The sequence below is a fragment of the Peromyscus eremicus genome, chromosome 8a (assembly GCF_949786415.1).
Source record: "Peromyscus eremicus chromosome 8a, PerEre_H2_v1, whole genome shotgun sequence".
Classification (NCBI taxonomy): domain Eukaryota; kingdom Metazoa; phylum Chordata; class Mammalia; order Rodentia; family Cricetidae; genus Peromyscus; species Peromyscus eremicus.
This window is the reverse complement of record NC_081423.1, coordinates 68,399,906-68,412,921: the sequence shown is the minus strand read 5'-3', so window position 1 is coordinate 68,412,921 and position 13,016 is coordinate 68,399,906. Positions and strand designations below refer to the sequence as shown.

Below are 13,016 nucleotides of genomic sequence, written 5' to 3'. Positions count from 1 at the left end.
TAAGGACATTTTCTCAGTCATATTTTTAAAATTCTACTTTAGCATTTAAGCATATAGCAAATTTCCTGTGACTGTAAACTAAGTCATGTTTTGGTTTTTTGTTTTTTTTGTTTTTGTTTTTGATTTATGTTCTTTTCTTACAGGCAGTTTTCAAAGACACAATTTTCCCCAGAAATTATTCTAGGTTAACTTTATAGTGGTATATTTGACATGTTTCAGAATGGGAGCTGTCACTCCTGTAGAAAAAAACTTACACAACTTGAATGTTTCTCCATCTGTGCCCTAAAGTTTGTTATTACTATTTCATTCATTGACAAAGTAACTTTGTTTTCTGACACAAAGATCCTATTCTATATTTTTTCCTTCACATTTTTATACATTAAAAAGAATTCTGTAGTGGGAACAAGGAAGCCAATTTTTCGTGTAATTCAATTTTTTTTTTTAAATGTAATTCAGGCAAGCTCAGGGGATGCTTGGGAACAGAAATAGAAGCAGATGGATACTGATGCTCTGTAAGGATGGCATGGCTCCTTTTGATTACAGATACTGGCGGTCTGTGAGGTGAAGATATGGAGCCACAATCCATTTACAGCCTCAACTAAACCATGTGTGCTGTGGTAAAGCCACGAACAACTTCATAATACATTGTGGAAGAGAGCTACTTTTAGTTTTATAGCACAGAGACCCACACATACCAATCCTGTCAGCACTGTCTTTGAACATTGAGGCTAAATGCTATAGAAACTACTACACTTTGATTCCTGCTTTGAATTATAGATGATTTGCTCTGAAATGTAAACTAGAGTGTAATACTAGTGGACCATTTTTATACTTTTCAAAAGCAAAAATGGGAGATTTATTTATTTATTTAAAGATTTTTTTTTAGTTTTAATGTGCATGGGTATTTTGCTTGTGTGCTTGTCTGTGTACCAATTGCATGTCTGGTGCTCTTGGAGGCCAAAGAGGGCATTGGGTCCCCTGGACCTGGGTTGACAGATGGTTATGAATCACCATGTGGGTGCTGAAGATTGAACCTGGGGCTTAATGAATGCTAGGCAGGTTCTCTACCAACTGAGCTACATCCCCAGCCCTATTTTATTTTATGTGTTTGAGTGTTTTGCCTGCATCTATCTGTACACTACAAGCTAGAAGAAAGTGTCAGATATCCTGAGACTGAAGTTAAAGACAGTTATGAGCAGCTATTTGGGGGCTTAAACTGAACCTGGGTCCAGTGCTCTTCTGAGCCATTTCTCACCTCTCATCACCAACCCATTTTAAGTGGATTCTGGGGATCAGAACTCAGGTCCTCATGCATGAGGACCTTACTTTACAACTACCTCCATAGGTACCAGGCACACACATGATGCACAGACATCACAGACATACATGCACACAAAACACCCATAAATGTAAAATGAAAAATAAATAGTTAAAAAAAAAACTGAGAAAACTCTTAACTATAGCTTTTTTGTTCTTTTTTTAATCTTTCATTTTCTTTCCTACAAATAGCATGTCTGTTCCCTTGTTAAGTAGTATACTTCATCATGGAAGTCATTAACTTGTTGTTTTATCTTCAAGACAGTGTGGCTGCGCCGTAATCTACTACTAGAGAAGCAGTTACCAGCCTGCTTCTCTAGCAGTGGCCTGGCCACTCAGGCCATAACCTGGCGGGAATTCTGTTTCCGAAGGCACTGGCCCTGGCTGCTGCTAAAGGTAGCTTTAACTTAATCTTTATCATTCTATTTATAAATAAGACTTGAGATTCAAAGGCTGGAGTGAAAACCTGTGAGCTCAGAGAGGCTGAGTAACAACTAGCTAACCCTCTCTCCTTGCTGGCATCTCCAAAAGAGCTATGCTTCGGCTCTGCCAAACCTGAAAATGTGGCATCACTCCAAACACCTCCCTACTACTTCCTGTGCCTCTTTATCTCTCCCGGATGTCCTCTGATGCTCTATGATTACTTTTTGTCAACTAGTTGGTAACTCATCCTCCTAACCCAAGGTTAATTTTATTTAATCAATGCAAATGCAAACTTGGGATTCACAGTGTGATCTAATATCCCCTAACAATTAACTATGGGAAAAGATTCCTTTTTCATTAGTCCCTTAGAATATACCTAGAGCTGTAGAACACTGGTTTGTAAAAGGAAATTATATGAATTGTTCATGTACCTATGGAAAAAGAAAACCCAATTCAAATAATGATAATAGTTTATTAATATGAATATTTACTGTTTATATGTATGACAGATTATATATTTTTAAATTTTTATTTATTCATTTAATTTTTATGTGTGTTGGTATTTGACCTGTGTGTATGTCTGTGTGAGGGAGTTGGATCCATTGGATATAGAGTTACAGACAGTTGTGAGCTGCTATGTAGGTGCTAGGAATTGAAAACAGGTCTTAACCACTGAGCCATTTCTCCAGCCTCCAGATTACGTTTTCAAAAGGTGACTATGACAATATCTCCCACCCTACAGGCTTCTTATATAATATGACTGTGACATTTCTCTCATGGTCCTTGAATCTGAACAGTGTTGTGACTTAGCAGAGGTGACACTATTTTTTTTTTTTAAATTGGAATAACAGTGAAATGTATGCTGATTTAATTTTCATGCTCCTTTCTTATTTTAAAAATAATATTACTTTTATTATTTGTATATGTGTGGCATGTGTACATCTGAGTGCAGATGTGCTTATGTGTGTGTGCTTTCCTCCACCTTTTTTTTTTTTTTTTTTTTTTTTTGGTTTTTCGAGACAGGGTTTCTCTGTGTAGCTTTGCGCCTTTCCTGGAACTCACTCGGTAGCCCAGGCTGGCCTCGAACTCACAGAGATCCGCCTGGCTCTGCCTCCCGAGTGCTGGGATTAAAGGTGTGCGCCACCACCGCCCGGCCCTCCACCTTTTTTGAGAGAGAGTCTCTCATTGAACACACCTCAGGGTTCCTCTGTCTCCGTGCCTTACTTCTGCCCTAGTGCTGGGATTATAGATGTGTGCTGTTATACTCAGCTTTTGAAGTGGGAACTGGGGAATTTTATTTAGGCCCTTACACCTGTGCAGCAAGCACTTTGCCTACTTTATATAAGCTTCTCAACTCCTTTCTTGAAGCAAGGCCTGTGTAAGCACAGAATCCTCTGTGTTAGCCTCCAGAGTGCTGAGATTATGGGTGTGTTAACCCAGCTTCCTTCATTTCTTTTGCTCAATATTTTCTGTGCATTGTTTGTCTTTTAAAACTTTGTTAAATTTCTTACCCTGATTTCCTCAATCCTGTTTCCTTTTGGTGAAACTTATTCTCAAACAGAAACCCCTTTGAATTTTCTTTCTTCTCTTCTGTTACCAGAAAATGAAAAAGATGTGAAGCAATGAATTGCTTACTGCTGTAGGCTTTCTTTTTCAAAATGTCAACTTTTTCTTTATAGAGTATATTGTGTCTCTGTGAACATAAAATATTTTAATAGAACGTTAAAATCAGATTTAGTTTTTTCAGTAGCTTCTAGATTTGAATCATTGAAAAATTTTACACTTTCATCCTTTCTCCAGAATAATTAAAAATAATAACTTCTTCTTTTTTTTTTTTTTTTTCTTTCTTTTTTCCGAGACAGGGTTTCTCTGTGTAGCTTTGCGCCTTTCCTGGAACTCACTTGGTAGCCCAGGCTGGCCTCGAACTCACAGAGATCCGCCTGGCTCTGCCTCCCGAGTGCTGGGATTAAAGGTGTGTGCCACCACCGCCTGGCTAAAAAATAACTTCTTTAAAAGCCCAAACTAACCAAGCATATTTTTCAACCCTTCTAGATTTTCTTTTCAGTTCTCTGCTTATCCTTTTCTTTCTTGCAGTCCCACATTTCACCTCTCATCTTCTCCGTCTATAATCCAAGCATTTCTAGTGTCTTCCATCCTCTGTGCTGTTGATTATTCCATTCCTGCCTTTGGCCGTGCCTTCAGGTCTCTGTTTCTGTTTGTTTGTTTTTGACAGGATTTTGCTTCTTAGTCCTGGCTGGTCTCAAAACTTGCTTTCATCTTCCTGCCTCTGGTTCCCTAGCCCTTTTTGTTTGTTTTGTCCTTTATTACTTTGTATAAACTTGTGTTAGGTTGTCATGCATTTGAACTCCCCTGCCCTTCCTCTATCTAGTAGGTATGTCCAACTCACTGCCCAGAATAGCTGTGAGTGAAGCCCATCACAAATTTGTAAATTTACTGTAAAATTACGTGTTCTTGTGGGGAAAAATGCTTTTGGTAACTCTATTGCACAATTCTTGAGTGTGAACTTTGTAGATGACCACATTGTGTTGAAATGTCAAAAGGTTGGACATGCCTGCTAAAGAGTTCAATGTTTTGGTGGAGGGATGTTGGGCATCAGTTCTCTAAATACTCATCAGGTGGTTGTAGTTGTGTGGCAGGTAAGAACTATTGAAATGGTAGTGATCATTTCACAATGTATGCATGTTTGAAGAAAAGGGGAACTACTAGAATAAAAGTATTAACAGTGGCTAACTTGGAATAAGACTCAGATTATTGACACTTTAAAAACTAGGATCAGACTTTTATCTTTGTAACGCCCATAGCATCCAGCATACTCTTGGCGTTATGATTTGACAATGCAGTTGCCTATTCATTTTTGTGATATTTTGTGTAGCTGTGTTGGTTACTCTGAATGTACTTAGTTTACTATCTATCTATCTATCTATCTATCTATCTATCTATCTATCTATCTATCTATCTATCTATCTATTTTTTGTTTTGGGGTTTCACTCTAGCTCAGGATGGCTTTGAAGTCCTGATCCCTCTGCTTGTATATTCCCAGTGCTGGGATGACAAATAAAAAGAAAAACCTTCACAAGCAATTAACATTGCATTAAAGAAGCAAGCCAGGGGTCACTGGTTTTAAAAAGATTAAAGGTCCAGCCCGTCCTGGTAGTTTACACTTTTAATCCCAACAGTCTGGAGGCAGAGGCAGGGCGAAGGGAATACAGATGAAGAAAGTAACATGAAGGAATCTTGGAAAATGGCAATTCACATGACAAAAATTAAAAAATAACAAGAAACAAGTTTGCATTTGCATTGATTAAATAAAATTAACCTTGGGTCTTATTAGGGTGCTGGAAACTGAACCCAGTGCCTTTGCGTGTCCTAGATAGGTACTCTACCGTTGAGCCATACTTGCTTGTAAAATTTATTTTTTGTAGGGAGATTGCATTTACTATTTTATGGACTGTTAGTATGCGTTTAGTGTTGTGGATGCTCAGTGATGTGACTTAATTGTCTTTAGACAGCACCCATGTTCAAATCTAAAGCAATGATGAATACATTTTTTTTTTTCCAACAGATGACAGTTCTCTTTGTGTGTGTATACCTGCAAGGAGGCCAGAAGAAAACATAGGGTTCCTGTTCTGTCACTTTCTGGCGCCTTGTTTTTTAGAGACAGGGTCTCTCATTGACCCTGGAGCTATGCTAGCAACCAGCAAGCCTGTCACCCACTCCGCCTACCTTGGTGCTGGGAATACAAGTGCATGGGTGGTTGTGCCTGGCTTTTTACATGGGTGCTGCAGAATCAAACTGAGTTCCTCTTGCTTGTGCAACAAGTGCTTTTAGTCACTGAGCCAACCTGACAGTTTTCTCTCTCTCTTTTTAAAGTGAATTTTTGTTGATTGTTAGTATTGTTCGTATGTATAATGTATATGTATAAGCAGGGATTGTGCACATGTGCCATTTGCACATGGAGGTCAGAGAACAACTTTGTGGAATTGATTCTTTTTCTTCTGTCATGTGGATCTGGGCATTGAACTCAGGTCATCAGGCTTGGTGGCAAATGCTGAGCTATTTCACTGGACCCTGGCAGCTCTCTCTGTCTCTGTCTCTGTCTCTCTGTTGTTGTTTTTCAAGACAGAGTTTCTTAGTGTAACAGCTCTGACTGTCCTGGAACTTACTTTGTAGACCAGGCTGGCCTCAAATTGATCTGCCTGCTTCTGCCTCCTGAGTGCTGGGACTAAAGGTGTGTGCATCACACCCAGCTGGCAGTTCTCTTTTGATAGTCCTCCTTTTGCTCTTTCTTTTTCCTTTCTTTTATTTCAGTGTTTGTTTTGGGGTACTGCTGGGGATCCAACCTAGAGTTTTGTGCATGCTAGGAGGGAGCTATTACTGACTTAAATTCTGAATTCCAAGTCTTAAAATTACCTTCCCAGCCCTGCAGTGAACATTTGTTTGTTGAGACAGGGTCTTGCTTGTCTCTCTGTCTGTCTGTCTGTCTGTCTCTTTCTCTCTCTCTCTCTCCCTCCCTCTCCCCCTCTCTCCCTCTCTCCCCCTCTCCCCCTCTCTTCCTCTCTTCCTCTCTTCCTCTCTTCCTCTCTCCCTCTCTCCCTCTCTCCCCCTCCCCCCCCCTTCCTCTCTCCCCTCTCCCTCTCTCCCTCTCTCCCTCTCTCCCTCTCTCCCTCTCTCCCTCTCTCCCTCTCTCCCTCTCCCCCTCTCCCCCTCTCCTCAAGACGGGGTTTCTCTGTGTAGCTTTGGAGCCTGTCCTGGATCTCTCTCTGTAGACCAGGCTGGCCTTGAATTCACAGAGATCTGCCTGCCTCTGCCTTCTGACTGCTGGGATTAAAGGTATGTGCTACCATACCTGGCAAACCAATGAACATTTTATGCACTTTCTGTCTACTGATTGATTAAATGTTGGTGTAATATTTTGAGTAAATACTTTTTTTGTTTTTAATCAATTTGGACCTATGGCCACATTTTAATGTCTAAAATATTTTCAGTCTGTACAATAACTTTGATCTTTTTGTTGATGGACATTGTTTACTTATTATAAACACTTTAAAAGGTTTCCTCCATTATTAGTTAATACATTTATTGATCATCAGTTTTATGTCATCATTTCATAGTGATTGAACCCTTAGGGGATTTAACCCAGGGCCTTGAGAATGCTAGAGAAGTACTCTCCTGGTGAGCTGTAGTCCTACCCCAAACATGCTGAACAAAAATGAATAGTTTTTCAACTAATTTGTAACCGACAGTGGAGCTTGCCATGTTATATTCTAACAGGCAGTTTCCTTTTGTTTCCACTAGAGCAGAAGCAGCTTAATTTGTTGGTAAAGCCATTAATGAGTTGTATATCTTGAAGAAATATTAATAGTTGTAGTAGAAAAGTTTTCTCTCTAATTGCTATAATTAATGACATGAGCTTTATTTTGTGTTCTGTTTTCACATTTAAAAACGAAGTACTTAGTTGGTATATTGTAGGTATTAGTAAGTCCAGTTTCTAATGAGCTCTGTTTGAATTTATCATATTTTTTTTTCTTTTTTAATCATTGCCCTACATGTTGTTGAACCTGGAACCCTCCCTGCATATGATAAACATTTATTGAGTGATTAGCTGTGTGCCAAGCCCTTTTCATCTTTATCTTGCTGGCCCTTTATACCTTGTGACTGCTTATCAGGAACTTTTCTGGCCTTTGGAGACCATATTTTTTGGTTCACTGTACTTTTCATTACCAATTTTCTTCACCATTCTTTTCCTCTATTTTCTCCCTTCTTAGACATTGTAAACTTTGGTTTCTTTCAGTTTTATGCTTTTTATCTCTATACTGAGGACTCCCAACAAACCCTTCTGAGCTTTAAATTCAAGAAATTGAAAAGCAAGTGTAATTTCCCCGAAGTTTGCACAGGTCTTTAATAGAGCTTACTTTTATTTTGACTTACTCCTTTTGCCTCTCTCCAAGTTTCCAAGGGTAGATCCTTTGTGTTGCTTTAGTCTGCTCTCTCAGAATGGACCTAGGTCTGCTGACTTTTCTGTCTGGGTATACCCCAGACTTAGCGGAGGTTTGCTTTTTGCTCCCAGGTTCTGTCCTCTGCACTTGGTGCCTTGTCTCTGATTGGCCTAGAGTGTGTCTGTGTTGTGGTTGATTGTATTCCTCCTTCTTGGGTGTCAGAGTAGAGTAACTGTGACTTGATCTTCACAGGTGGAGGCTTATCTCCCCCCCACACCTTTTTTTTTTTAAACCCTCATTTTGCTGTAGTGGCATAAGATGTAACTCCACACTTTGAAGTAAAGCCTTCTTTCTGTTTGGCATGCTCTTGACCCTTTTACATGGCTTCACCTTTAAAAATTAATGTAGGGGACTTGAGAGATGGCTCAGAGGTTAAGAGCACTGGCTGTTCTTCCAGAGGTCCTGAGTTCAATTTCCAGCAACCACATGGTGGCTCACAACCATCTGTAATGAGATCTGGCTCCCTCTTCTGGCCTGAAGGGATACATGCAAGCAGAACATTGTATACATAATAAATAAATAAGTCTTAAAAAATAAAAAAATAAAAATTAATGTAATTCTCTTCTGCATCCAGAAGTCTTCTTTGTTTCTTCCAGCATGAACCAAAGCAACCATTTTTGTGCCTCTCATTGGGATTATTATATTGCACACTTAATATTGAAGAGTATTCATTTCTCTTTAATTAATTAATTTTGTTAATTAACTACTGTTTGTGTGTGCCTTAATTGTTTGTCAACTTGACACAGCTAGGATTGTCTGGGAAGAGGAAAATTCAGTTGAGAAAATGCTTCCGTTAGATTGGCCTGTGAGCAAACTTGTAGGGAATTTTCTTGATTAATGATTGATGTGGAGGGCCTAGCAAACTGTGTGGGTGACGTTATCCTGGGCAGATGATTCTGAGTTATATATATAAAAAATTAGACTGAGTAACCCATGGGGGGCAAGCCAGTAAGTCGAGCTTCCCCATGATCTCTGCCTCTGTCCTGCCTCCAGGTTCCTGCCAAACAAAGACAGTGCCTGTGCATGCTATGTGTTGACATGTAGCTTGTGTCCCATATCTTGTGTCATGGTCAGAGAACAACTCTGTGGAGTTGGTTCTCTACTTCTACCTTTATTTGCATTATTAGAGAATCAGACTAAGGTTACCAGGCTTTTGCAGCAGGCACCTTTGCCCACTGAGCATCTCACCAGCCCTTTTGTCTTTTTAGACAGGTTGTTGTATAAAGTGAAAGAAGTCTTAGATGCTGAAAGTAATGGAATGCATAATTTCAAAAATTCTTTTTTTTTTGATATTTGTGTGTGTGAGACAGAGAGAGACAGAGAGAGAGGTATATGTAGTATATATTCCTACTTGTGTTTAGGGGTGCTTACCTCTGTGTGTGCAAAGGCCAGAGGAATGTGTCACATGTCCCTTTGTATTACTTTCTGCCTTATTCTTTTGCGATAGGGTCTCACTGAACCAGGACATCAACGTTTTTTTTCTGGCCAGCAAGCTCCAGTGATCCTCTTTTTTTATCAACCCCAGTACTGACTGGAATATTACAAAAGTGTATGGGACCACACACACCTAGCTTATTGTGTGGGTGCTGGGATCAGAACTTCCTCTTAATTGTGTAACAATGCTCTTAACTCTCTAGCCTGGTTCTGAATATATATTAGTTGTATTATAAATATATATCCATAATTAGATTTAAAATATTATGTGTGGTTTGTGCATGTTACTATAGGTGCCCAAGGAGACCAAAGGTATTAGCTCTCCCTGGAGCTAGAATTACAGATAAGATTGTGAGTCACCTGACAGGCAAGAATCCAAACTTGGAGAGTATTCTCCCAAGATACATATGTACTCATGGTACAAATAATGTACTTTTGTTACAAAGGAAATGCATATGTTAATGCCAAAAGCATTGATGCCAGAATCTAATGCCATTTAGCTTACCTGTCTGTTTGAATCATATGCTACTTTTTGTTTTCCCTGGCCTGAAAATTTGTGTGCATATGTTAAGATTTTGTCTTTTTATTTAAAATAAAAATTTAAGTGTATGGTGTTTTGCCCGCATGTATGTTTGTGTGCCAAATTGGTGCAGTGCCTGAGCAGACCAGAGAAGGTGTCAGATCCCCTGGGATGGGAGTTACAGATGGTTGTGAGACACAGTACAGGTGCTGGGATAGAAGTGGAGTCTTCTTAAAGAGTATTAAGTACTGTTAACTGCTGAGCCATCTCTCTAGGCCCAGGGTTTTTATTGTTTGTTTGTTCATTTTTTGAGACAGGGTTTCTTTGTGTAGCCCTTTCTGTCCTGGAACTTGTTTTATAGACCAGGCTGGCCTCGAACTCAGAGATTTGGCTGTCTCTATACTGGGATTAAAGGCGTGCACCACTACCACCAGGCCAGACAGAGTTTCTCTGTGTAGCTCTAGCAGTCCTGAAACTCATTTTGTAGACCAGACTGGCTTCAAACTCAGAGATTCCTTTGCCTCTGGGATTAAAAGCATGTGCTGCCATTCCTGATCCATTTTTAAAAGTCATGGCCTAGAATTTGCCATGTAGCTCAAGTTGGCTTCAGACTCCATTCTTCTCTGAGCCTCTAAATACTGGGAATATAGGTGTACACCCTCATCTGATTGTGAGGAGCTATGTTTTGAAAGCCTTTTCCTTTCTGGTTTCTTACCATCTTCTGTTTCTGAATTGTAGTTACAGATGTAGAGCTGAAACGACTCAAAGATGCCTTCAAGAGGACCTGTGGACTCTCATATTACATGAGTCAGCACTGCTTCATCAGGGAAGTGCTCGGGGATGGAGTGCCTCCTAAAGTTGCTGAGGTAATCTTTATGGGGCTGCATTCCTCTTGTATTTGCCTACCAGTTTAAATTTCTTTTTCAAAGTTTTTTTTTATTTTTCAAATTATTATTATTATTATTATTATTATTATTATTATTTTTAGGTTTTTTGAGACAGGGTTTCTCTGTGTAGCTTTGCGCCTTTTCCTGGATCTTGCTCTGTAGACCAGGCTGGCCTCAAACTCACAAAGATCCACCTGCCTCTGCCTCCCGAGTGCTGGGATTAAAGGCGTGCGCCACCACCACCCGGCTCAAATTATTTTAATTCTCTTTCTGTTATTAAATGTTTTCTTTTGAGACAGAGTCTGACGTATCTCAGACGGGCTTCCAACTTACTGTGTAGCTGAGGCTTGCTTTGAACTCCTTATCTGGGTTTATAACTTTAAACTACCATCCCTGTGTTCTTGTCTTTTTGCTTTTAAAATTTTGCAGGAGTCTTCAATGAAAAGATTTCATCTTCCTCACAGTTATTTTTCTTGCTGAATAAGCAACAGGTCCTAGTCTAGATGTGTTGTATTCTTTTTGGTTTTTTGAGACAGGGTTTCTCTGTGTAGCTTTGCGCCTTTCCTGGATCTCACTCTGTAGACCAGGCTGGCCTCGAACTCACAGAGATCCGCCTGGCTCTGCCTCCCAAGTGCTGGGATTAAAGGTGTGTGCCACCACCGCCCGGCCTAGATGTGTTGTATTCTTAAAGGTTGACTGGGAACACTAAAGAGTCACAGGTTTGCATTTTTGGTGCTTTTGCAACTGATATATAGTAATTATAGATTGTTTATATGATTTCCTCCTTATTTTAAATGTCATCTCTGATATTAATTTTTTATGTTGTATGTTTTATAAATTTTTTATTGAAAGGAGTTGAGTCTGTAAAATTAAATCTTGTAAGTGAAATAAGAGCTTATTGGAACTTACTTAAATTCTTTTTTTTTTTTTTTTTTTGATTTTTCGAGACAGGGTTTCTCTGTGTAGCTTTGCGCCTTTCCTGGAACTCACTTGGTAGCCCAGGCTGGCCTCGAACTCACAGAGATCCGCCTGCCTCTGCCTCCCGAGTGCTGGGATTAAAGGTGTGCGCCACCACCACCCGGCTTAAATTCTTATTTAAATTGTACCAAAATGTTTAAATAAAATATGCTAAGCTTGTAAGCATTCTCTTCCTTTTTCTTCTTCTTCTCTTCCTCCTCCTCCTCCTCCTCCTCCTCCTTCTTCTTACTTTTTATTTGTTTTTTGAGACAGGGTTTCTTTGTGTAGCTTTGGAGCCTTTCCTGGAACTCACTCTGTAGCCCAGGCTGGTCTCCAATTCACAGAGATTCGCCTGCCTCTGCCTCCTACTGCTGGGATTAAAGGTGTGCGCCACCACCATCTGGCTTAGCATTCTCTTTCTAAAAATAATGTTTATTATTTTGTAGTAACTACACAGATGTATTGCTATTCTAAGTATGACTAAGAGTAAAATTTATAAAATAATAAAAGTTATAGTAGGAATTTTAAGCTTGAGATGACATATGGAACCTTAATTCTCTGCTTTATTTTTTTATTGTTTTTAGCAGTTTTTTTAGATTATTTTTTTTGTGTGTGTGTTATGAGCATTTTGCCTGAATGTATGTATGTGCACCACATATATGCCTAGTGTCTGTGGAGGCTAGAAGAGTGTTCTTAACCATTGAGCCATCTTTCCAGCCTCTTTTCTTTAAAATAAACTTTATTTTAAAAAATAGCCCAGGACAGCCAGGGCTACACAGAAAAAACCCTGGGGTGGGGGTGGGGTATTCTTTCAGATGGTTGTGTCACATGCCTTTAATCCTAGTACTTGGGAGGCAGAGGTCAAGGCCAGCCAGGTCTACAGAGCTAGTTCCAAGACAGCCAGGGCTACACAATGAAACCCTGTCTCAAAAACAAACAAACAGAAACAAAAAACAAAAAAACAACCAAACAACAAAGAAAAAACAAAAATCAAATAAACAATTCACATCTGCTTTTAATTACTGTGTTGCATATTTTTGTCATTTATATAATAGATATTACATTTGTTTTTCTTTATGTATGTATTTTGATTGAGGATATATGTTGTTTTATAGCTCTTTACATTTATTGTATAAAGTATATTTTCTTGTTCTGCCATTAGTTTAGATTTGTGGCAGCATTAGAATTTTCCCTGTCTGTTTATTGGGCTCTGTTTTAGCATGAACTTCTATTCCTCATAATCTTGCTTTCCTTAATAAGTTTATCTTGAGTGCTGTTAGAGTACAAAAATGTTGAATTTATAATTTTTCATTTCAAGATATAATAAGCTATTTAATACTATGGTATGACCTGCCAATTAGAAAAGGGGACATAGCCAGGTATGGTGGGGCATGCTTTTAATCCTAGCACTAGAGAGGCAGAGGCAAGTGAATCTTTGTGACAAGGCCAGCCAGGCCTACA

At 39.2% G+C, this 13,016-nt stretch overlaps 1 protein-coding gene across 1 annotated transcript in view; it reads left to right on the top strand.

The window, feature by feature from the left end:
• The window catches only part of Usp32 (ubiquitin specific peptidase 32), a 160,752-nt gene that overhangs the window by 21,505 nt on the left and 126,231 nt on the right, over positions 1-13,016 (top strand). Inside the window, exon 2 of the mRNA XM_059270702.1 lies at positions 10,450-10,577. Within this exon, the coding sequence (XP_059126685.1) occupies positions 10,450-10,577 (128 nt within the window). The remainder of the gene's footprint in view (positions 1-10,449; positions 10,578-13,016) is intronic.